This window comes from Camelus ferus, chromosome 1 (genome assembly GCF_009834535.1).
Source record: "Camelus ferus isolate YT-003-E chromosome 1, BCGSAC_Cfer_1.0, whole genome shotgun sequence".
Classification (NCBI taxonomy): Eukaryota; Metazoa; Chordata; class Mammalia; order Artiodactyla; family Camelidae; genus Camelus; species Camelus ferus.
The window spans coordinates 51,556,708-51,582,712 of record NC_045696.1 but is presented as its reverse complement, the minus strand read 5'-3'; the positions used below and the strand labels follow the sequence as shown (position 1 = coordinate 51,582,712).

Here is a 26,005-nt window from a genome sequence, read left to right as displayed (position 1 = left end):
CTGAGGTGGGTGCCTCCAATGGGCAGTCAGCCATGAGGTGGGAGAGATGGAAACACCTTATTGTAGTTCATCTCACCCGCCAAGAGCAGAGCAGAGAACAAACAGCACCAACAAAAACAAGCCTCTGTTCATCCAGAGAGATGTTACAGGCCTGTGGATATTACTTATAGCAGAATATCTCATGTGGTCATTCAGTGACAATATTCTTATTTATGTTACAGATTTTAGCAAGCTTGATTGTTTGGTTTCTAAGCCAATAGCAAATCAAAGCAGTAAACTGAGGAGAAAGAAGGGTTTCAGCCAACACACTGAGAGCAAGGAAAGAGAAAACTATTTTTAAAATTGACTCAAGAGTTCAAAAAAAAGCGTATGGAACCATTTAATGGGGGCTGGGGAGGCAGAGAATTAGTCTTATAATAAGAACACCAGTGCAAGTATTCCCACTCCACTCTTGGTGGTCTGCAAAGTGATTTCATATGTATTTTATGTCAACACCAGCACAGTGAGGTAAGTAGAACTGTATACCTCAGAGGCATTTGGAGATTTGTCAGAGTAGCATGCCCTGTGTTGGTGCCTGCATTTGAACAGGACCATTTGACTCTGAGATCATTGTGCTGTCAACCACCTACTCAACCTCCACACCAGACGAGGCCAATACGCAACTCAGTGCAGTCCAGGCAGAATAGCCAGTTGACTCTCTTAAGTTACATTTTAGGAAGATTTCTGTCTAAAGTAGATAACAATCAAAGGCATAGCTCTTCAGTAGGACTTACTCCCACGTTAGCCAATATTTTACAGACCTATAATCAAGGCATGAGTGCATTTACTAGACAAAATACTGAAAGTGGAGACCGTCCCCAAAGAGCCAAGCATTGTGACCACCGTCCTTTGTTTCCAAAGATCCTAGAAACCCCCATGTCTCCAAAGAAATTTTCTCTCTCTTATTTCTTATATTTGTTTGATAATGTAAATGGCAAACCCACAGTGAAATCCCCTAATGATGGCACTGAACATGATCCCTTTAAAGTAGCACTCCCATTTGTCCACAGAATGACCTTGGAAGACTTCTAAGGGAGAAAGTTGTGTAGCTTTCCAAGAGAGCCATTTTCTGACATGGGGAAATGGAAAACTCTAGACTGTCTTGGCAGCACCTTAAAGGCAAGGTTTCTTAGAACAGGGGAGGCCAGGAAGGATTGGAGCTTTCCAGTCAAGGGTGATCCATTAACCAATGGGATTTCGTTTAATTGTTTTTGTTTTTGTCTTTTGTTGTCTTGTTTCTGTGTCTTATTCTCCCGTCCTGCTCTGTCCTGCTTGCTGTGTCTTCCCACACGAACAGGTGAGAAGCCCCACCAATGCAGCATCTGTTGGCGCTCCTTCTCCTTAAAGGATTACCTTATCAAGCACATGGTGACACACACGGGAGTGAGGGCGTACCAGTGTAGCATCTGCAACAAGCGCTTCACCCAGAAGAGCTCGCTCAACGTGCACATGCGCCTCCACCGGGGCGAGAAGTCCTATGAGTGCTACATCTGCAAGAAGAAATTCTCCCACAAGACCCTCCTGGAGCGACACGTGGCCCTGCACAGTGCCAGCAACGGGACCCCTCCCGCGGGCACAGCCCCCGGGGCCCGCGCCGGCCCCCCCGGGGTGGTGGCCTGCACGGAGGGGACCACTTATGTCTGCTCCGTCTGTCCAGCAAAGTTTGACCAAATCGAGCAGTTCAACGACCACATGAGGATGCATGTGTCTGACGGATAAGTAGTATCTTTCTCTCTTTCTTATGAACAAAACAACAAAAAAAGAAACAAACAAAAAAAAAAAAGCTATGGCACTAGAATTTAAGAAATGTTTTGGTTTCATTTTTACTTTCTGTTTTTGTTTTTGTTTCGTTTCATTTTGTACTACATGAAGAACTGTTTTTTGCCTGCTGGTACATTACATTTCCGGAGGCCCGGGTGAATAATGCTTCTCCCAGCCTCCCTCGGATGGTGGCCTTAAGGCCTGGTAGTGCTTCAGGAGGTCCACTGGTTGGATCTCTAGCTACTGGCCTCTAAATACAACCCTTCTTTACAAAAAAAAAAAATCTTTAAAAAAAAAAAAGTAAAAAAAAAATTTTTTTTTTCACTTGTGAAGAGCACTACAAAAATATATAACAAAATCTAAAAGGCCTACTGTCTTTAAGTACACCGCTTGCAGTGTTTCAGTGGACATTTTCACAATTCTGGCCGCTTGGACTTCACAGTAACCAGTTAAAACTGTGGAATATCACTTTCTGGTTGAGAACCCAGAGGAAAGGCCCTGCTGTTTTCCACCTACCACATTGTCTGATTTCATACAAGGGCTGTGGGGGGTGGGAAGGGGCGTGGGCTTGGTGGTGTGGGAGAGGCAGACGGCAGCCTTCTCCCCCTGGTTCTGCAGGGTCCGCACACCCTGGCCCACCTCCTCCCCACCCCTCCTTTCAGCAGAAGCCAGGAAGACCTGGACGAGCATCAAGCAACAGTGGCTATCGTATTTATTCAGTGTCTTCGCTGAGCCACAGCCTCAGCACAATCAAGAGGGACTTTCATGAAAGGCAGGAATGCAGATAAAACAAAGATATCAGAGGTTTGCACCTATGTTTCTAGGTACAAGAGAAGGATTATTTCCAACAATCTTTGCAAAAAAAAAAAAAGTGTCAGGATATATTCTTGTGGAAGAGAAAAAGAAAGAGAAATGGAGGGTGGGGGGAATAATGAAAAGTTCTTGAGGCTTTTTTAATTCAAAATTTTATAGAGGGGCAAAAGTGACGTTTACCAGATAGAATGCTGATTTTTTTAATATATTTACAACAGTATTTGTGTAAAAAAAAAAACAAAAAAAGTGAGATTGTTAAAAGTAATTTTTTTTTTCATTTTGGTTTTGCATACACTGCCACCAATCCCTTCTCTTTTATTTTATTTCACACGCATATATATATTTTTTGGTAAGTCAAGACTGTTAAGGTTAGCGATACTGCTTCCAGATAGAAAGAATAAAAGGCAATTAAAGTTATATTTGAAAGAGAGGAAGGATATTTTCTTCATATTTTTTTAAATTTTTCTTAATTTTTATTATTTTAAGTATTGCCTGGGTTGTTGAAGGCCTCTGGCCAGCCCATCCCTGCTGTAATCTGAACTGCTGCTTTGTATTTTGATATGTAGTTCTTTGACTTTTAGCAAGCTTAAGTTGCTCCACTGAATATTTGTTTTCAACTGATTCATCTAGAATTCTGTTCTTTTTCACGGGAGGAACTTTATCTTTCAGAAAAAGATTTCTTGCTTCTCTGAAAGTTCATTGAGATCTTAGGATTCTAGAATTTCTATTGACTTTTCTTTTTTTCTTTGATGAAACACTAGTAGTCTAGAGGTCTTGACAAATGGGTTCTTTCCTTTTGTGGTCAGCCGGGAGGAGGGGTTCACCAAACTCTGCCCTCCCCCCTCCCTCTCCCCCTTCACAACTACAGAGAGCAGTGTTATCAGAAGCCTGTAGCAGATCAGGGTGTCTCGATGCCAAAATGACTTTCTTCCTTTCATATATCACCTTCTGACTATTGCCACCCTGGTCGAGAGGGCTAAATAAAATGATTGTTCTCTAGATGATTTATTAACCCTTGCTTTTTGGAAAAGTTTGAAAGAAACTAACAAAAATCTCCTGGATGCCAACATCCATCATGCAAAAGGCCACCAATTCATTGCATCATCTTAGATGCCACTCTCTCTTCCTAGTTGGGATTTCTCTCCTCGGTTCTGATTAAGGTATCAGAATAGAGATTTTTCCATTATAGACAGTGTCCTGAAGGGACTCCAACTCAAATATAAGAATTCTTAAACCTAATGAAAACTCCACAGGTGATTTCATTGCTGGACGTATTTTAACACATTTAAGGGGAAAAGTAAATCTTTAAACAAAGCAGAAACACTAAACTACAATTTTAAAAAAAATGTATTTTAGTTTCAAAATTACTTTGCATTTTAATTTAATTTTCCTATTAGCAATTTATTTACAATAACTGTGCAAGAAATGAGGTGAAGTCTTCCAAGGGAGGCAATTCTGTAATAACTAAATTGGTTTTACTCATACATTTTAGAATTGGTTAACTTGTATCTTTTCCATAAGTTCTAGGTGATGTTTAGTAGAGTTAGTGCAGCTGGAGTATATGTGAGTTTGATTTGGTCCATGGTCCTTAACTCAGTAAATATTTTGCTAGAAGTTTTAACGTAGACTTGGATGATTAACTGACCATCAAGTATCACACCCATCTAAGAGGAGTCCTGCCAAGAACTATGTGTCCAAAGTTGACTTGTTTTAAAGGTTAGTGGGAAACAGCTTCAGAAATAAGAAACAGTCCATCTTCTCTTGCTAATTTTGCTTTTTTGAAATAGCAATGTGAAGACTCGAATATTTCCACTTACTACCAACAGAGGGAGCATTAGTTAATTAACCATGTTATACAATTTTGGTATTTTGAAAAACAAGTCATTCAACTCGTGCTATCAAAAAAAAAATGACATTAAGAGAAAGATCTCTTTAATCTAGAGGGAAATGACATGAAATCACTCAGCATATGTTACAAATGAAAGAAGGCCAAAAGCCACTTTAAAATATTTTGAATTATTTGACAGTAGCTGGTTTAAAATAGTGTCCTTATTCAAACCTTAGCAAAGTAGACAGACATTACAGCACCTCCAAAAATGTGATCTGGGGTGCCATTATGGGCCACATTCAACTATCTGCTGCTCAAATCTGAGGGAGACCCATTTGCCTTAATGCTGACTTGCCACGTACAAAACTAAGCAATTGGGTTAAAATCCACCTTTTGTGACAGAACAAGTAGGAGGGAAAATGCCAGTTGGGTTTAACCCCAATATTCATTCTTTCCCTTCAAATGAAGTATCTTTTTTTTTTTTTAAATGTTGGAGGACTCCCAAAGAATTCCTGGTGAGGTGATGTAATCATCATAACAACATGGACTATCCAGGTCTGTACAGCAGTAGAATTTTTCCTACTGTGTGTCTGCTCTTCCCAAACATCTCAGAGTCTGAAATAGTTGATAGATTGTTCTCTAGAGAGAGGAAGCAGCTAGACTGGGGTGGAAGAGCTCATCCCAGGGAGCAGTGAACGTGCTGTGGAACCTTTACTCTGCTCTCTGGCCTCTGAAAGGGCTGCTTTGACCTACAGTCTGTACCTATTTCAAAAGGAAAGAGATGCTTTTAGATTGGCAATCCTAACTTTTAAATTAAATAATCACCAATATCTTAGGAATGGAGAAGCATTTTGCTTCAAGAATAGAAGATGAGCATGAGTTCTTTCTTTTTTGTTGTTGTTGCTTCAAATCCAACAATCTTCTTTCATTTAGAACTTTATGCTAGGATGCTATGAGTGCTAAAATAATTTTTTTTTAATTCAGTAGCCAGGAAAAAAAAAAATAGATGAAATGGAAGTAAATGTTCCAGATTTAAGACCTCTTAGGATGAGTACAGGGAACAAGAGCTGGTACGGAAAAGTGTTGTTGTTTTTCTTTTTAACAATTTATGATTTAAAACTGGATTAGCTAGACAAGGGAAAGGAAAAATGTCAAAGGGGAATGTTTATCTCAAGACATTTAGATATAGTTTCTGAAAAATAAAATTTCTTAGCACTAAAAACATTGGTAGCATCTCAAAGTGGGCAATATTTCCCCTATTAATATAATAAATGCCAATCTTTGTATCCCTAAAGACCCCAAATGTGTAAAATATAGCCCCCCAAAAGGAGGTAATCGGGACACATGGATCTGATATAAATGTACACATGGAAAAAGACTGAGAAACAAGCCAGGCCAAAAAAAAAAAGTCTAAAATGGAAGTCTCTATATCAAAATATTTCTTACCGTACAGTTTGAGTTGCAAACTTTAGCTCCTAGTAACAGTTATGTAGACTTTTTCTTTGCCAGATCCCTAACGCCCTGAATCTGCTTGTGCCCTGAGTCAGTGCAGTGGGTCATTTCCTGCTGCTGCTCTCGCTGAAGCCCATTCCTTCTTCCTCGGCATCTCGGCATCTCAGAGGTCACAGTAGCTGCCGGCCTTAGAAAGAAAGACTTAAATGCGCTTTGTTTAAAAGTCATGGGGGATTTTATTTTGTATCAGGCCAACATTCTGTAAGGACCAAGAAAACTTCTTTCAACTCATGAACAGTTAGAATCTGTGCATTGTGATATGAAGAAAAGAAAGGTTTCCTCTGGTGGTGTTGGTTTCACATAAGCCCTAAATCCATCACCTCCCTGTATCTCCATTGTAGCACACACCAAAGGTGCGCCCCGCTCAGACCCCAAATCAGTGTTTTCCCTCAGCCCAGAAGTTGCAAGTGAGGCTTGCGCGTTATAAAATCCCTCAGCGCCTCCGAGAGAACATAATAAGGGTTCGCACTGCATCCTCGGTGTGGCTCCCTCATGACACTCCCAACACCTGTTGCCCTTAGGAAAGAGGGCAGTGAGATAGAGCTGCCAGGGTTCACCCTAGCTCTGCCCGTTCTGCAGCCTTCCTCTGTTGTTCCAGAAGACGTTATTGAATCAGTTGGGGCTGGGCGCAAAGGATGCTTGATTCCGCAGCGAAGGTTATCGCCTCTGCTCGAATGACTCTGCTACCACCAGGGTGCAACCGCGGCAAAAACAAACAAAACCAAGGCGCAACGGAAAGCCGGCACAACCTGAGATGACCTTGGGGTTTCAGAGAAGGGAGTCCCCCTTTCTGTTGTGACCTGACTCTTAAAAGAAATCTTCTGAAAGAATTCTTTAATTTAGTCCTGAGTTGAAGTCCAGGGTACTGGGAGCCCTGAGGAAGAGAACAGAAGGACTGCAAAAATGTATTCAGCGCCCAATAATGCGGAGCCAAAAACCATCCAGTCGCAACACGAGGAGGTTTGGCAAGAGGTATTGAGAGAAATCTCTGGGCTTTTCCATGGGTAGGGTCGACAGACTTTCTTTTGAGTGATTTCTGGCTCTGAGAAACCTCTTTACTCACTATAAAAGAACTTTATTTAAATGGCCAATTTTGTCCCCCTAGAAAAAGAAATTTTATAAAGAGGAAAATAGGACACTAAAGACAGAACCATGTGACTTGGTGTCAGACAAAAGGAAGGGCGAACTAGAATTTCAATAGACTCCCTATTTCCACACAAAAGAAACAAGGCAACCACCCAGTGCCTGTGGGCCTGCAGCGGGTGAGGGGGAGCCCCCAGCTGACCCGCCGCCGGGCTCCCCGGCCAGACGCGCCCTCCTCGCGGCGGGACGGCAGCAGCTGCTTTCTCTTCTGTGTTTCCATGAAGAGGGCGGCTGTTCTCGTAGGTGCCCAGGAAACAGATTACGTGGGGCAAACTTTCAAAAGCAGTCTCCACCCTGGTGCTCAGGCCACAGATGGAGACAGAAAAGGGGCACAGAGGAGCTCTGGCTCTAGAGAGAATATTTTCTTCTTCCCAAGAGCTGTCTGTGGAGAGTTGCCATTTAAGTGACACCACTTAAACTTCCCCAAGAAGGAAAGCTGTGGTGACTCAGTGGTCCCATAAACACCGAGCCTGGAAACTATTAACCCAAAGCATCATTTCTAGCACCAGGTATTAAGATGATCAGACTGACCAAAATACCCCAAAGATTTTTCTAAGTCTCAATTTTTTTTTTTTCCTCCTGGAACACTGAATCTGTAGTGGTCAGCGGTGCAGATGAACAGATCCCAGAAAATGGCGTGGGACACTAGGGTTGGTTTCTGTTCTTTTTAGGGTGAAGAGGTAGAAGATGAGGGCTGTGGGGCATGCGCTCCTTTTCAGAACCATGTATGGCACTGAACTAGAGGTAAAAACGCCCTGGTTCTGGAAACAAGAAACATCATTCTTCCACACCGCTGACTAAAACGCCGGGATTCCAGTGGTTCCTCAGGCCTAGCCTGTTGCTCCCAAAACTGAATACTTTCAGACTAAGCCTAATCTGAAGTGACCTCAGTTTAAGGTGTTTTCACAGGAAGCCACTTATAGCAAAGAATGACTGCCTTAAATCAGAAAGCCCAGGGAAGAGAACAGAAGGTAGAAAAATTGGAAGGATGTGAAGACATGGGCATTTCTTGCTTTTTAATAGTTGCATTATCACAAAAACGAGCTCTGTTCATGACTGAAGGCTTCGTGACTTTAGGGGTGGGGGAGGGGAGACACCAAACTTGTCCGAAACGGGCTGCTCTCAGGAAGTGGCTGCTATTTCCTATCCCATTGCAGTGACATAGGTCTGGGCTGCATGTAAAAAGACATCATATTAGCTAAATAGTGAGTCCCATGAGACATGATCACAGGTGCCTGGGATGCCAGTCTTCATCATTTCCTTAACAGGGGGAACAATCTCAACAAAAAGCTTTCGTTTCCTGTACAGTGTATAGCTCTAAACTTTTTTCTCAGTGTCAGTGAGCATCTGGTTTATCGGGTGGTTCTTTGTTTAAATGCAAACTCACAAGTTTCAAGTCTTCAATGAGGGAGCACAATCTGCAGATCATAGGGAAAAATCTAGCCACAGTTCTGGTAGTCCTGGCTTTTGAGATACCTAATTAGGGTATAAAAAGTCCCTAACTAGCCCTCTTTCAAATTCAGAGGTTTCCTTGATTCAGAATGCTTCAGTGAAATTCTGATACACCCAAGATAGGAAAAAAAAAAAATTAACCCCATAGGAGACATCTGTTTCTACTACTGTTGCAACAGAAGTTTGTTACTGCCTGCAAAATCATTGCAATTTATATGTAGATTCTAGTAATGAAAGGGACTTAACCCATCTAGTATGTCACAGCTGCTGTCCAAAACGCCTGTAAATGCATATACATTATGCATGTACGCACGTGGTGTGAGGTGCTCTCAGTACAAAACTACTCCCCATTCATATTCCCCAGTGACAAGAGAGAGTCTGGAATTTCTAGTTAGTCAGAGGTCTCACCTATCTCACAGATCTGCTTCTGCTCTCTTGCCTTAGTTGGGTGCATTCATGCCGTCCACTATCTGCGGTGAGGCTTTAGGGCATTCTGAAGGAGCCCAACCATCAGTAATTTCTATGTACCCCTTTCTTGAGAAACTTGAACATGCTTGTGTGGAGTAGAGTGCACTTAACAAACTGCAATTCTGCTGGATTTACTGATGTGTGTGTACGTGTGTGATTGTGCGTGTACTTGCAGTAGTCTGAGAGTGTGTGTGCATCTCAAAGCACACACAGGCATAGGCCCTGGTGCATAGATACAGTTGCCTCTTCCCACCATTGTGCTCAAGACTGGTGGCTCCCTTCCCAGGAAGCAGTCACCTGCCCACTCTGTTGCTTTTTGTAGTGTTTCAGAGTTGGGAGAAACAAAGGCAGCTTGTTGGATCCACAGCAAACCCACAGTGACAGGCTGTTTTCCTCCAGAAGAAGGTAGAACAGACGTACTTAACTGGCAAGTGGACAAGAGGGAGCAGCAGTCAGGTCTCCTGGCAGGGAGGGGGCACCGAGGCCAGGCAGGCAAGGCCCATACAATCTTTGGCCTGAGCCATTTCATGGCTTAAAGGCCGCCATTCCTTTCCTCTATGCAACCCAGTGTGTGCACCCAAACACCCACCCACTTGTAAGTTTTGCTCTCAAATGAAAGCTTCCTAATCCTGCCTGCATCTGCAGGAAACTATCATCATTTACAAACTGTGTCTCCTGAAACCAATGTGGCCTTTGCCGAAGTCTTTCCAGGAGTGGGTTGTTTACCATGTCTAGCAAACCAATAGACTCTCGGAAGAATATTTTTTGGTAATCTCTAAGAATTGATGGCTCTTGCCCATCTCAGACAAAGTAGACTGCCACTCTGGTGTACTATTCTGAACAAATGAACCTGGCTCTTGGAGCTGACTCTGAAGGGTGGCCTGGAAATAGTCGGATTCTCACTCCCACACCCATCTTTTCCTAGATGGTTTATTATTTTTTATGACATGTAGATTATTTCTGCTAACTTACAGAATTCAGAGGACATTTTCTTTCCTCTTCTATTTTGGTGACTTTCCCTCCCCCCAACTAAGTAAGGCTACTTACAGTTGCAATCTTCTGTTATTCTTTTTTAAATATATATATTATCTTTCTATATCCAAAAGAAGTCTGTGACTGTAACCATAGGTATTTCTTTTTACTGGAAAAAAAAAATGAGTTTTTTTTTTTTTAATTAACAGTGCTAGTGACTTTGTGGAGGAATATGAGTTACTATTTAGGTATGCTTACTTAAGTACAGTACACTACATTGCAGTATTTCTGAAAGCTAGAACATACACATTATATATAACAGCTCTATATTGAATTATATATTACGTTATATTCATTTTAACTTTTGAATCTGCCTATGATCATGAGTTGATTGAGTTATTATTTCTTTGCATTTATCACCCATCACCAACCTGCTGCAGTTAATCTGGTGCATTTAATAATAATCATTACTGCTCTAGTTTGCTTTTTATATTATCAGCTTCAGTATTGTCCTTACAGGATTTTAGAATTTTTTTTTTTTTTTTTAGCACAGACTTAGCAAATGTAGGAAAGTGAAGATTTTTTAAAGAAAACTTTGGGGGTTTTTTTGGTGTGGCTGACACAAAGAGGTTCATAGTCAAGGTGATCTTGTTTAGCTGACCCTCTCAATATCTGAAGAACAAAAGAAGTGCGTATGAATGTATCTGTGATTTTCCCCTCTACAACTGTCACTGTCTATATTTGCTTTTAAAAATATGACCAAGGGGCTGCTTAACTTCCATATGATCTGACCAAACATTATAGGCTGCATTTCAAAGGGCTGCTCATCTGAGAAGCAGAAGGCAGTTAAATGCCTACTTGTTTTCAAACATTGATTTCTAATACTGGTTCTGTAGTGACTACTTTCTGTGTTCAGCATGCTTACAATTATTTTAACTAGTCTTCAGTGCTTCCCTGGAGGCGGCTTAGCAATATCATATTCATTTTCCTAGGAGATTTTTTTTAAATAAAATCAGAATTTGAGAAACTTTTTCATGACAGCGACTGATACAACTAGAACTCAGAAATGTAGAGTTCGTTTTTTCAGTCTGCAGAATCCATAAAATAGTGGCTCTTGGGTATCTGGCCCTCAACATCTCCATTTGTCTGTAAAGGTGAGAATTTCTTTAACCAGGCCATTGTGGAAACATCCTGGAAATCAGGCATCCTGTCTTCCCAGCAAGAAATATTTTCAAATAGTATTTTTAGATTAAGCGCTTCTTCAGTTTCCCTCAGCTACGCAACCCTATGCCTGGAAAAGTCCTCCGATAGGTCCACTTTACCTCCATCCTGGATGCCCAAGGCCAGTCTTGTTCTCTGGATTCCACACCCGGGTTAAGATGATAACAGCCGTTCCTAATACTCCGCATGAGAGCCCTTCCCGCACGGAACCAATATTGAGGCTGCTCAGTGAGAATAACACCAGTTCCTTCCTTTCTTCTTCTTGGTAGAGTTTTCCCTTCAAATACCGTCCGCTTGTGCTGTGCGCCTCCAGCACGTCCGCCCCGCCGCTCGTCCAGTTCTGCTGGATGCCCTCCACCTGGGAAGCCCAGCACTCACTGAGGAACTAGCTGCCCTAATCTGCCTCGAAGAGGCTGGTATTGAGTCTAAAAGCAAAAGTATCGATCTGTTTCTCCAGAGTTTTCAACTAAATAAATTTCAGGCAAACATAATTGTGACTTGAGGGTTTGGGACGCTGTTCCCTTCCCAATGATCACTTAATACCCCAACTGTATCAGCGTCACTGTTTTCCTCTTTCTTTTTCCTAACCCATTCTCTTTATTCCTTATTTCTCTAAAGAGAAACTTTAAATTACCTCTTCCTCTCCTCCCTGTCCTGAGAACTCTTATAATTATGACCCCTGAGGACTAATTTCTCTCCCTTCCTCCTACTCCTTTCTGAATGTCCTTCTTTCAGCTTTATGTGGTGAAAAGAGCGTTGATGTGACTCGATGTGAGTTCATCGGCGTGAGACTCGTGGGCAGAGGGAAGCATCTTCACCATCCCCTCAGGTTTTAAAAGTTATCGATATTCTTTTGAGAGTGGGAGGACCTGAGTCACAGTTTTAAATGTCAACTGTATTAGCTGAGGTCATTAATTCCTTTCACCTTCACATTTGGCCAAAGATAAAGAGACAAATATTTTCTGGTTTTTTTTTAAATACCACAGTATTCAAATTCCTGATTTGAGCAGACATTTTCTGAGGGAGAAAAAAAAATCATCAGTGCTGACTCTTTCAACTCCTGCTGAAATTTAGCCAAATGACATATTTACCAGATACTCGATGTAGGGAAATCTAATGAAAGGGGTAACATTTCAGAATAATTTTGATAACTGCTCAAGCCTTAGTGAACTATTCTAAAGCAAGTAAAGCCACCCAAACATTATCTTAGGCAACAATTAGGAAGAATTTCTTTCATTTATTGTCTTTTTCTAAAGATAATATGTTTTTCTAAAAAGAAAAACAAATTATTATTGATTTAGAACTTTAAGCAGTAATTTACTGAGGGATGAAAAGAACTATAAAGTTTCGAAGGCATCTATTTTGCAACCAGATATTTTTAACATAAACTTAATATGTGCTTAAATAAATAACAGTAGGGCTGAGCAGGTACTTGAAGGGCCATGTAATACACTCCCCAGTGCCTCAGCATTCACCATGTAATACGATCATCAAGCCAGATCTCATTTCAATGCAGTACAACTGTCTGGTTGCCAGAGCATCGCCCTGATCAGGTTCTGGGCTGATCCCCCTTTCCAGGCTGTTTATGATGCGATCTTAACAACTCCGTAACACAGTCTTTCCTGACTCCCATTCCAACACTCTTACTGTATTACCGCATTGCCTCCTGACTCTCATGAGGACAATTCTGGACAATTCTGTGGCATTTAGAGCACTCCCTGGTTTTGAGCCCAGTGGGGTATGCATTCATTTCTTGCTTTTCCCCTTGACAAACAGAAGCAACATTAATATCAGAAATGTATTCTTTTTTGTTGAAGTGTAGTTAATCTGAAATGTTTTCTTAATTTGACCTGAGGCTTGACCGAGCTTTTTTCTTAATCAAACCAGTTTATAACATCATCTCACACCAGAGACAGCAATGAAATAAAGAAAAGGGTCAAAAGCCTTCCTGAGTCACAAATCTACTAGGAAGCCCGCATTTTATACAGCCAGTATTTGTGTTGCTCAGGACTGGGATCTTCACTTGGCATGTCCTCCCAACCATTCTTATCTCCTTCTCATCCTTTGTCCATTCTGACTCCCTTTTTTTTTTTTTTTAAAGTATTCTTTATCCAAAGTACTCTTCTTCTCAGACATTGGCTTCTGAAAGAATAAAACACTCTCTTTTAAATCCTAAATACCACCATTTAAAGTATGATTTGGAGGAGGAGAGGATCTGGTTCTCATAGGTCCAATTTGGTCCAATTAATCATAAGGATTCCTCCAGGATGCCTTCTTGACAGTGTTTCTTCTAGTTCCCCGAGAAGAGCTCTAACCCTGAGACCCAGGATTTCTCACCATCACCTCCGCATTAGTCTAGATTAGTGTCTAAATCCTGTTTAACATTCTAGAGACTCCAGGATGTGAATTTCTTATTGCTTATGAGCCTCCTGCTTTTCTAAGCTGACACCTGTCAGGAGCACCAATAGCCCAAACAGTAACTAATGCAGCAAAATAATGGTCAGAAACATTATCGTATGTATTTGAGAGGATAAGAAGGGATTTCTTTCTTTTCCTCCATAAAAAGCTTGCTTTCTCCCTCCCCACCCCCCCCCCCACCACAATGCATTTCAGAAACTCTGCATCTCATTTTACAGATATGTAGTTTTAGGATTTGCAAATATAGCTTTAGGAAATGTTCTGAGATTGAGGCTGGTATCAAACCAGCTTATTTTCTGCACTGGACTTTAGGACAAGTGTGCACAGATACAATTCCTTCAAAGAAAGTGAAACTAACATAGTAAAGCAAAGGGATAATACTTTTACACATTAAAACAGTTGTTTGCTACCAGTAAACCTTGATTTAAGCATAATTATTACTTTTTAGAAACCTGAAACTGGAGGAATGTGTATTTTTGTAAAGTTTGTCTGTTGATTTGTTTGTTTCCCTTTATTTCTTTCTTCCCAAGGCAGTAAAAATTTTTGACTCTTCAATTTGACACTGTCCATGGCCATACGCAGCAGTCAGGTTACCCACCCTTACCATACTCCACCCCCTCTTAGAATGAAAAGCCTTCCATTCGATCATTAAGGAGTCTTTTCTCCATTAAAATCTTATCTTCTTTTTCAAATAGCACATTAGAGCTTTGGGGAGAGAGATTCTCTCTACTCTTTGAGGGTAGAATAGTTAAAATAAAAGTTATTCCTTGACAAAGAAAACCCATTTACCTAAACTAACAGATCTGAGGCCTGAAAATGGGAATTGATTGCAGATGAAGGCCATGCATTTCACGCTACAAATCCTTATTGCTTTCTCAAATTTTCAAAATAAGGCTAAGAATAATCTAACGTAATGAAAAATCCTCTGTGGATGTTTCTTATTAATATAGTGCAGAATAACCAGAAAAGAAAAAGAAAGGATATTTCTAGTATGACAAAATCAGTCGATCTGTGGCTTTCCAGAATTGTTCAGATTTCTATCCTATTCGTTTCAAAACCATATGTGTTCATGAGGTCTTAGAGAAACATCCACTTCTCCATTGCCTCTCATCTCCCCAACCTGGCACTGGAGGTGACAGTCACAGAGGGAGACTGGCTCTGCATTGCCAATACTCCACCCATCCATACCCCCACCACCACAAAAGAAGGAAACACCAAATTAGAAACATAATAAAAAAAGGAAATTGTAGTGCTTCATTTGAAAGCATACTGTTTTCAACTAAACTCAATTTATCCATAGCCTGACAACCTTTTTATAACCTGTTTTCCATGCTATAATTTACATTCTTAGCTCAATCTTTAAAATAATTGCAATTTCAATTAAGTGAACAAAGGAAAAGCAAGGAGGGGGGAAAGGACCATGTGATGGGACTAAATTTGATCCAATTCTGGATTCCTAAGCCAGTGCTCAGGGTTTAGCAGGGAAGGTCAGACCCACTTGCCCTTTGCGGTCCTTGCCCATCCTCACTATTACAGGCCTAAGAATCAGTAAGGTAACCTCACTTCTTTGTGATTTCAGGCTTTTCTGGCTACTGTCAAACCCATATGGAGAAACTATAGAAACTCTTGCCTGCTCCTGTTCCTAATCTGCTCCCCAGGCACATGCAGAGAGAGAACTGCAGATCAAATAATGGTTCACATTTGATACAAGATTTAGACAAAGTCTAAAGTGCTTAGTATATGCTCACTGCCAGAGGGGTCTTTGAAAAATAAGGCAAGTTGCTCTGCTCCTGCTCTCCTCGGGACCAACTTGGATCTGGAACCATCTAGATGTCGATTTGTAGAAGAGAATTCTCAAAAGCATCATCAGCAGTTAAACTCCTTCCTTTGTCCCACTGACTGTGTTTTCCTGATAGGCCTATTGAGATAGAAATTAAGGACAACTTTCATACACCTAATGAAAATTGTTTTTTGCATTATTGTTGAAAGAATTGTGGTTTTCAGAGTCAATGAAAGCAGAGTCTCTTAGTAATCCTCATCATGGCAAACAAAGACAAGGAGCTGATAGAATCGAGAAGCTCTATGGTAACTTAATGTTTCAAAGTAATTTGAGTGTGCTGACCCCACATGCCAAGTATTTCTAGAATCTATTCTAAACTGTGTGTTGATTCTCCTGAGACTTCCAGCATGCATGTGGGTGTGAGCAGACAAGCAGATTTACACTTGGAGGGTGGAGACCCAGACAAACTGAAGAGAATGATTCTTGAGGATTATCAAATGCAAGGCATTTCTCCAGAATCACTCAATACTGCCATAGCCCCGATTAAGTCCAGAGTAATCTTAAGCAAAAAGTAAGCTCCATAAGACATCCTGCTATGAATATTTTTTCTTACAGAATAATACAAGAAGAGGTACAATGCAGACTTTTAATTTTGCTGTAATAATTCCCTTTTATATTTAATAATTGTCCTTTTTGTGTGAGTGTGTTGTTGAGCTATTTGTAACAGTTTTCAATCTGTCACCCTGAGAGGGGCCTTGAGAATTCCTGTGTACATGTATGTAGAGCTATATTTATGTGTAGTCAGAAAAAGTGGGAAGGGGAAGAATGAGATGCGAGAGAAGGTCAGTGTGAAAAGTGAGTCTCCTGGTGCCCCTGTTTATGTTAGAGAAGGTGGCTGCTGCCCGAAGCCCTTGCGGAATGGCTGATTGCACTATTCAACAATGAGAACCCAGCACTGTTAAATTGAGGACCTTGTTTTGAGAAACAGGAAAGCTTTATCTTTTTCTGTCCCCATTCCCTTTAGTATCGGAGCCATTTGACATGATGAGTACCATTCAGTAAAAACCACTACTGACCTGTGCATTAAATCGCTATGTTCCTCTTCTAAGTACTACCCCTGGTTTCAACTCAACTCCTTCCCTTTATGTTCTGCCTATTGGCTTAACATTTTCACAGAGTAAGACACAGGTGCATGCTAGCTGTTTTTTTCCTTTGAGCTGAAACAAACAGGGACAGCAAAAGAGATGACTCGCAGGAGTGTGAGGGAAAGACTGAATTTCCCACTTTTGTGGCACTGGTAACTTTTAGTAAGAGCTGTTTAGGGTTGAGCTTCGGTCTGTAATAGGGCTTTTTTTTTTTTTTTTTTTTTTTTTTTTTTTGCACTAAATAAATATGACTGCACTGCATTGCACTACTGAAATGTATTTACTTGTGCCGGGAGAGAGCGTGTGAGGTGTGGGAAAGAAAGAGGCAAGTTATGAGACTAGAAGCACCACAAAAAGGGTTGTTTCCATCATGTGTGGTCTTAGCAGGGTTGGCAAGTATCTGTGGAATCTGCCAACTCTTGATCAGGCCTGGAAACTGCCATGCTGATCGGATCTGTTTTCTTATTATAAAGAAGGTGAGTTAGTACTGTAAATTGAAGATGTTGAAGGAGAAGTTTGCCCAATGTCGTCTCCAACTAAGCTTTAGTCAAGATTTGTCATGGTGAGGAAGCCAACCACAGTAACCGGGACGTCCTCTCCTTGGCCAGGGCTACAACCTCCTTTGAGAAAAACCTTACCTTGTCCATACTGGAGATATTCTTTCAGCCTGAGCATGCTTATCCATCACTGGGCAAAACCTAGATCAGGCTAACCAAAGAGGAAGGCCATGCATGTGGTAAAAATCCTTTAAGATGACAGTAAGGGAACAGTGCAATAAACATTGAGGACCAGTGAGGTGAAAGGTTTCTTTTGAAACAAGCTAGGCCAACTTCAGAATTGGAGGAAGGGTTGGAGGATTGTTCAGAATCTACTTTCTAGCTGCTCCATCATAGACTGTCCTTTATACAGCAGAAGATCTTAACAGTGCCTAAAAGCCTAGTTTTGAAGTTTATTGGCGTTTGGTTTTGTTTTGTTTTTTACAATTTTTCTTTATTGGATTTATTTGTATTTCCTTTTTAAATCTTAGAAGTAATTAGAATTTGACAGCTCTTTAGTGACTATTAATTAAAAAATCTTTCACCAGAGGAAAAGCAATAGATTGTGTAGGGAATAATAACAGGAGAGTAAAGATGCTGAAGGACTCTTCCAGAATCCAAGGTGACAGCTTTGAAAATTCTGGTTCAGTAAGAAAATGTCACAACCCATATCAATGGGTAGTTTTGAAATTCTCTGATCACTATCACACATTGGGGCATCAATTTGGAAAACTCTCATTTGAGGCCTCTTTCCTAAGATTACAATATTGATACCTATCTCTTTCTCTCTTCTCCTTAGCAACCATCCAAGTCTACTTTTCCAGTTAAAAATTTTTTAAGAAAGCTGTCAGCCTCGCTAGGTGGAAAAACTCCATTGAGAGCTTTCAGAACTAACATAAACAATCCCTTAAGCACTCAAAGTATTATCTCCATTTTAAATAAGCACCTTTAAATTCAGAGCTCTTAACAGGTACTTAACAAATGTGTATTGGGTAAGCACTAAGAATATATTGACTGCACCAAACCGAAGTTACAGAAATAAATAATTGACCCTTTAAAATATATTCACATTAACTGTCCTAAGACACTTCTCTTGAGGCTTTTGGAAAAGAACTTCTTCCTTGAAACTTGCATACCCACTCCAGTTTTGTCACCAAAGATCTTAATCTCCAGAGCCCAACCTCCTCTCTCCCAGACAAAACGGATACAGCAGGCTCAGGGGATATGCTTTGGTGGTCAAGGGATGACGCTTTGGTTTTCATTCTGTCCTCAGTGATATTTACAGAAGACTCGTTGTTAGAGGAGCTACTGAACTGTCTTTATGACTTAGGGTTTGGTCAGAGGTTTAAAAAATATAGGGGGAAAGAAATCAAGGATAGTACTTGACACTGTAAACTAGTCTTTAATAGAGTCATGACCTGGAGACTGACGGAGAGAAAGAAACTTCCATGGAAGAGAGTGAGCTAAATCATTTAGAACCAAACAAGGGTCGTTGGTGAAATGTGGGTCAGCATGGACACAGAGCACACCATTGCCCTGCATGGCCAGAGCCCACTGCAGTGGCCGGTGGGGGAGTCAGATGACTGGCCAATGAACTCAAGTACTGAAAAAGCCACAGTCTGGGTTTCGTTGTGGTTGCTGGAGTGGTTAAAACATCCATGCCCGTGGCAAGGAAAATGCTGAGGCTGATCTGTTGTGATAGTGCCTTTCTTGTTGTAGTGAGTACTAGGCTAACAGTCTGTTCAGTTACGCTTTTCTGGATCACGGTCCTCAGTCTTCTGAGGAGGTCTGAAGGGATAGTATTCACTTAGGATGAAGGGATAGGGTATTGCTCCTGGAATGCTGTGATGTGATGATATTTGCACTAAACTCTACTTTAAACTGGAGCAACTGAATGAGAGAAAAACCAAGGATGGTTCAAAGTTAACAGAAACCAAAAGCAGTATTTTCTGACTGATGCCATTTCTTTGTCTTCTTTTTTCTTTTTCTTTTTCTTTTTCTTTTTTTTTTTTTTTCTTTTTTCTGGAAGAAAACTTCACACTTGTTGATTACCAAGCTCAACTCTTACCAATTATTTCCTTCTTATTTTATTACCACACTGAACCATCAGTGTGAGTTAACCATCAGGTAGGCAGAATTAATAGAAACGGCCTCTGTCATTCCAACTTTGCACCCCTTCTCTGGTTCATCAAGGGCATGGGGCATTAGGGGGCTGGGAGCCACCCAGAGTCGTTGAGCCTTTAGGAAAGCCAATGAGCATAGATGTCATGTCAAGAGCTGAGTTGACACATATTTGCTCAGAGGACATGGGATAACCTGCAGCTAATCCTAAAGGATGCTCTGAAAGAAGGAAACCAATGTGTTAAAGAAAACAAAGGGAGGTGGTACCCAAAGTTCGCTGACTTCTTCTCTCTCTTCTCTTTCCCACCTCACCCCATGTCCCCTCTATTGGAACTATATTTCATCTCATATAGTGTATGTTACCAGAAGAATTATGTGGTTCCTTGGTTTCTCTCTTTATCAGTAGACTGGGAACTCCTCCAAAATTAAAAACAAATACCATCAGTGGCTCCCCTGTGGCCCACCAGTTTCTCGAATGCTGTCCAGCTGGTCTTGACTGGTCGACTAAGATAACTTGGAAGCTTTGGCTGGCTCACCCACTTGTCCACTTGATTTTCATTTTGTTTTCATTTCCATTTGAATTTTGAGTGATCTGATGGAAAGGTGGAAATCACAAGAAAAATTTGGAGGCTGAGATTCTAGGGCACAGCTTGTCAGGAGTTTGTGTTATCCAAAATACATCTTTCTCTACCTGTTTTTGGTTTAATCAGTTGCCCTGATTATAATTTCTATTATATTTGTGGTTATTTTTATAAGAATAGAGTCCATTTGCTATGTCTAGTTGAGTGCTTTTTATTTTCTAGTCTCCCCACATGGATGCAGTACCAACCTGTTCGTGAAATACCTTTTTATTATATTATTAATATGTAATTCTACTGTAGACCAAAAATATAAAAACAAATCTGTTCGTTTTAAAGATGAACTAGTGAGTGAAAGACTTAAGAGTTGAAGGAAAAGACAGAAGCGCAGTGGTCAACTATGCTGAGTTAGAGATCTAAGAGTAGCCTTACCTGCTTTCTCACCAGTGCTTGCCAATCATACAGTAGTTGGGATTATATAGTCTTGGCTCCTTCATGCTTATGTTTTATAATTCTTGTTTGTCCGTTTGTTTTTCTTCGATGTAATTGAGGTTGCACATCATGCTATTTTTGGCAATGCCTGATTTTATTATATTGTACTTTTATCAGTCATTTCCTTTAGAAGGATGGGGGAAACGTTTTATTTCTTCTTTTAATTTAAAATTTGTTTAATGCACTGGAAATAAAATTGGACATATTTCACTGTTTAAAAGATCAGAAACAAAACAGAACAAAAACCACAAAGAAAAAACCAGCAACCAAATAAGCAATGGGGAACAAAAACTTGAAAAAAAAATCTGTCAGTCCTCAATACACATAGAAAATATGTCCCACTTGAAAAAGAAATACCATCAAGTAAGAAAAATGCATTGTTTAAGCTGCGATACTGAGACATAGACGATGCCTGGGTTCAGTGGGGCTGGGGAAATAGGGCATTCCTTTGAGATCTGAGATCTTGTCATTGCCCCAGTTAATGCCCAAGCAGGTCGAATGTGGGAGAGGTGACTACGGACAAAATAGCCCAGCCTCTGCCCACCACGGAGCCCTCCGTTACCTACTATCCTGTACTTGAGCTTCATTGTAAGCGGGGGAAGTGTGCTGTGGTGGAGAAACTGGCTTGGATAGAGGTATCTGTGCAGTACACACGTGGATAGTTTAGTCCTGTGTCCATCCTCATATGTTTCTTTTCTCCATAAGAGGTGGCGGCAGATAATCCCACAACATGCGAGGCTAAATGACTCCTTAGAACATCAGCTGATTCTAAAGAATGTTTTGAGTCCAACCTGATTACCCATCTTCAGCATTCCCAGATGCCAACAGAGCCAGTTAACCCATCCAAAGCCACAGTGAAAGGAAAGGAGAGAGATTTTGTTCTAATCAACCAGCTGTATCATGTGTTTAATGTTTGCTGGGTTTTTCTGGTTTTGTTTTGTTTTCAAATCGGGGTGGGAGTGGACGTAACTTCACAAACCTAATACAGTAACTGTTTTGCATCTTCCATGTTTTATGCAAAAGCAGACATTTAAATCAATAAATAATTGTGCCCTAGGCTGAAAGTTAATGTTTAGGAGAGGAAAAAAATTGTTGGAATTTTTTCTACATTTTTTTGTGAAGAATCTTTTTTGGAAAGGAAGGATACATATTTTTGTTGTGTAATATTTTCTATTTTTGAATGCATTTTATTGGTACAAGACTGTTTTTTTGGTGAAGACATTATTTAAAAAAAAAAAAAGAAAAAAACTAATCGAAAAGTTTGCCCTTAAGGATATGCTGCAGTTTTGAGGTTAAAAAAAAAACTGATTCAAGATGCGTGTTAAAAGTAGGGATTATATTGTTGTTTTTTGTAATTGTTACAAGAAGAAGTTTGTACCCACTGCTGTTTATTTTGTTTCAGATGAGTAAGTAAAGGGATTGTTCTTGTTTTATTCTTTTTTTAGAGAAAAAAAAGCTATTTATGAAATGTCAAAAACACTGGACTGTGAGTTTAAGTGTGGAAGCATTTTACCACCCTGTGTCTTCGACCAATTATGGGAAACCCCTTTTCTCTTCCCCCCCGCCTTAGCCTTGCCAAATGAGAAAAATGTAACAGCTGTCAGCCCTGCTTTAATTTTTATGGTTTGAAAAAGTCAGAAAACCAAAGTTAAATTTGTTTCTGAAATCCCACTGTCCGTAGCCCTTTTTTGTATGACACAGCCAGTTGACTCTGCCTCTCTGTCTTGGATCATTGCCTTCTTAAGGACTGGGGGCCAACTCTGATGCAGCAGAGGCATAAAGGTGGTGAGCCTGAGAGTTGAGGTCTCACGAAGTCGATGTGAGTGGGACTTCAACTTCTCAGTAGGCAGCCATGCTTCCCCATCCCGCGGCCAGGCTGCCGAGAGAGCCCAATGCTGACCTGCCTGAGGAGAGAGCCCCCCATAGCCTCCATCCTCAGCTTCTAAGCCGCCTCCTGTTACCATCGCTCTCCTTTCTGGCTTTGCCTTTCTCAGCAGCCCACCTTCCATGGATGGGGTGGGGAGGAAGGATCCAACTGAAGGAAATGGCTGTGGGCGCTGTGAAGCTACCCCCAGCCCTGGGGGAGGTAGGGCAAGAGACCCTCTAGCACAAGGGATCTTGCCTGCCTCACATTTGACTCCATGGCTGGTCCATCCATCTGCTCACTGTGAAGATGGAGAGGTGGAATGCCCTAAGGCTGTTCAATAGCTTTTCCATATTTTTTCAACATTGAAAAAATAATTTTTAAAAACTGTGATTTAAAAAAAAAATCATTTGGCTGGAGGGAAGGGAAAAGGGAAACCAAAAGCTGTAACATGATTAACTGGAGATATTTAACTGGGGGCACTTTCTAGACCAAGACAAATGAATTCCGTTCTGGACCCAAAAGCAGCCAAATCTTGAGACTGTCAATGACAGAATGCTGAAGAGAGGCCTTCCCTTCCTCCTTTCTCTTTTCCTCTCTCTGTCTCAAACTCTCTCCTGTTCTCCTTTTCCACCTTCCCTTGGACTTCATCTACCACAGCGGCCCTTGGACTCATGCGCGCGCACACACACACACACCCTTGCAAAATACCATTTTTCTTAAGGATTGTGGGACCGAATAAAATCATGTGCCTTCATTTTTTCCTTTTATTGTTAGGTGAACCTCTTCCTTTTTACAAAAAGATAAATAAATAAGGGAGGTTGAAGTGTTATGGAGCACTTGGGCGTCGTTTACAAAGTAAGTTTTGTTTAGCACGTTCCCCCTAAGGATTAACACAAATATTTCAACCGCTTCACCCGTGCTCTTTGGACGTTTCAGAGCATCAAGTAACCAGATGCATGACAGCCCAAATCCATTTGATTTTAGAGCGATGCCTGAAAATTTTATTTCCTACACTTTTTGATCTTTATCAAAAATGAGGTGAGCAATGGCAAGCAGCCTTGTTCTCCCAATTTGGTGCTTTTGCGTGTGGCTGGGGTGGGCGTGGGGGTGGGGGGAGTGGGTCTGTTTAGACAAAGGGTGCATTCCTAAAGATCTCTGGTGCTGAAGGGCCTCCAGTTCCTTTCAGAGACTGCATTTGACACACTTTAAGTACCCCCGAATGGTATCACATGCAATATTTTAATGGAGCAATGGGAGAGGCTCTTTGAAACGGGGTTTTGCATCTTTTTGTAACATTTTGATTTCTCTGGTGCCTTATTCCTACTCGTCGCGGGCACTCACATACCCACAGGGAGCAGACGAGGAAGTCAGCCTCCCGAGTGGGGTCGCCTGGGTGATGCTTGAGCGGGCGGGGCGTGGGGACGGTGGTGTCCGTTGGTGGGAGGGGACTAGATGGCATCTCTTAGCCGAAGCCAAGCAGGAACTGCACAAATCCACACAAAGTTAACAATTCCGACCCGTAATACACCGCACATTCATCCTTCCTCATCTGAGCTTCCTTTCCTTCCTCCTCTTCTATCTCTGCCTTCTCGTAAAGGTGCTGCTGCTGCTGCTGCTAAGGTGCCCGGAGTCCAGAACGCCCAGAATCACTCAGGCACGAGCCTGGCACTGCCACGTCAGCCCCTGGCACGACCAAACCCGGGTTTCTCTTGCTGGGGGCTGAAAACCATCAGATTTTTCTCATCAAAAATGTTTTCCAAGGAATCAGTGGATTACAGTTATTCTGCATTGAAAATGCACTTTAAAAAAATAAATCAAAGCTCCAGACTGTTTAAAATGTACAGAGGGAGCAGGGGAAAGATAAACACGTGCTAGTGTCTGAACCCAGTTCAGTTTATCTCCAGTTGAAACAATATACACTATATTATGTATAAATGTATACACACTTCCTATATATATCCGTATATATATATAGTGTATATATTATACATGTATAGGTGTGTATATGTGCATATATACACACATGCACATAATAAATCCAGATGCTCATTACAAAACCAGATACTACACAAACAGCAGCAGAGGAAACAAGGTTGGACTCTTGCAACAGATCACAAAAAATAAAAATAGCCACTTGCAGTGACTTTGGTCATTTCTGTATGTTCACAAGGAATGGATTGTAACAAAGAAAAAAGGAACAGTGTTAGTGAAAGAGGAAAAATGGGCGAAACCATCTTGACCCAACAGGAATGCAGTAATGTTCTGTATCATTTCATCTATTTCTTTTAGTCACATTGATTTGATTTCAGTTTCTGGCTATTACATTTTTTTTTAACTCAAGTGACCCACAACAAACTGAACAAAACAACTACAGTGAAAGCCCTTTTCAATGGAAGATGTCAGAAATCTCAAAACCCTTGGCCTGGCTCAGAACTACCATGTGCAAATCAGTACTCTCTTAATGTTTGAAATAAAACTGAAAAAAAAAAACTTTTTGAAGCACCTTAATGTGGCCATCCATTCAAGGAATGGGTGCCACTTTTTTTCTTTGAGCACCTTATTGACGTGTTTTGCTATCTGCTGTCTTTCTGTTACCTATTGGCTGAATGGCTAGCTGTTAACACACACATGTGCACAGACCAGAGGTCTGGGCACGTGTGTTCTCAATGAAGTTTACTGTGGTGACTGCTGAAAGGTGAACCCATTTCCTGATCTTCCCACCACAGTGTTGTGATAAGATTCGAAGAGACTCTATTCCCTGCACAGAAATGTTTCTTATCACATTGTATCTTAGAATGGAAAGGAATATGGTCCCTTTTTTGCAATTGCTACTGTGTACACCACACACACACACACACACACACACATGCACAAACATATTCATTCGTCCAAGTGGTATTTTCAGTGTCTGTGTGGGTGTCACTGTTTACGCAGTTTCTATTTCCCAGGAATTTTGAATGGAGGGCAACTTTTCTAACCAGATTGTCTTTTCAGACTGAAGACCTGGGGATTGGGGAAGAGTTTGGAAAGAGGGAGAGGCAAGGAAAAAGAGAGCTTTAAATGGAAAGAATGATTTCCCACAAGGAACCTGGCCTCAATGACTGCAGAGACTCTACCCTCCTATCTTTGCAGGTGGGCAAGGGACACTGCTTGTATCCATCTGTGTACCATGCAAACCCATGTAAACACAGAGACACACATCCATCCATCCATCAGTATACACACGTGGTTCAGGATGAGCAGGTCAATAGTTTTGAGAGGGAATTTGTTCCTTTTTTTTTCTCATTATACTCTTAAATTGTTGTCAGTTATCAAACAAACAAACAAAAAATTGTTTTGAAAAACCTTGCATACGCCTTTTCTATCAAGTGCTTTAAAATATAGACTAAATACACACATCCTGCCAGTTTTTTCTTACAGTGACAGTATCCTTACCTGCCATTTAATATTAGCCTCGTATTTTTCTCACGTATATTTACCTGTGACTTGTATTTGTTATTTAAACAGGAAAAAAACATTCAAAAAAAGAAAAATTAACTGTAGCGCTTCATTATACTATATTATTATTATTATTATTATTGTGACATTTTGGAATACTGTGAAGTTTTATCTCTTGCATATACTTTATACGGAAGTATTACGCCTTAAAAATACGAAAATAAATTTTACAAGGTTTCTGTTTTGTGTGGAAGAGTAATTGATGTTGCTAAGAATGATGTTTGTTTTTTGGGGTTTTTGTTGTTTTTTTTTAAATGTTACCAGCACTTTTTTTGTAAGTTTCACTTTCCGAGGTATTGTACAAGTTCACACTGTTTGTGAAGTTTGAATATGAAGGAATAATTAAAAAAAAAAACTCTTC

At 40.8% G+C, this 26,005-nt stretch overlaps 1 protein-coding gene across 31 annotated transcripts in view; it reads left to right on the top strand.

Annotated features, from left to right (window-relative positions):
* Positions 1 to 26,005, top strand: part of ZBTB20 (zinc finger and BTB domain containing 20) — a 758,837-nt gene extending 732,832 nt beyond the window's left edge. For all 31 annotated transcript variants that reach the window (XM_032479554.1, XM_032479568.1, XM_032479551.1 and 28 more), the window contains one exon: positions 1,337 to 26,005. In XM_032479554.1, the coding sequence (XP_032335445.1) occupies positions 1,337 to 1,758 (422 nt within the window). In that variant the 3' untranslated portion in view covers positions 1,759 to 26,005. The remainder of the gene's footprint in view (positions 1 to 1,336) is intronic.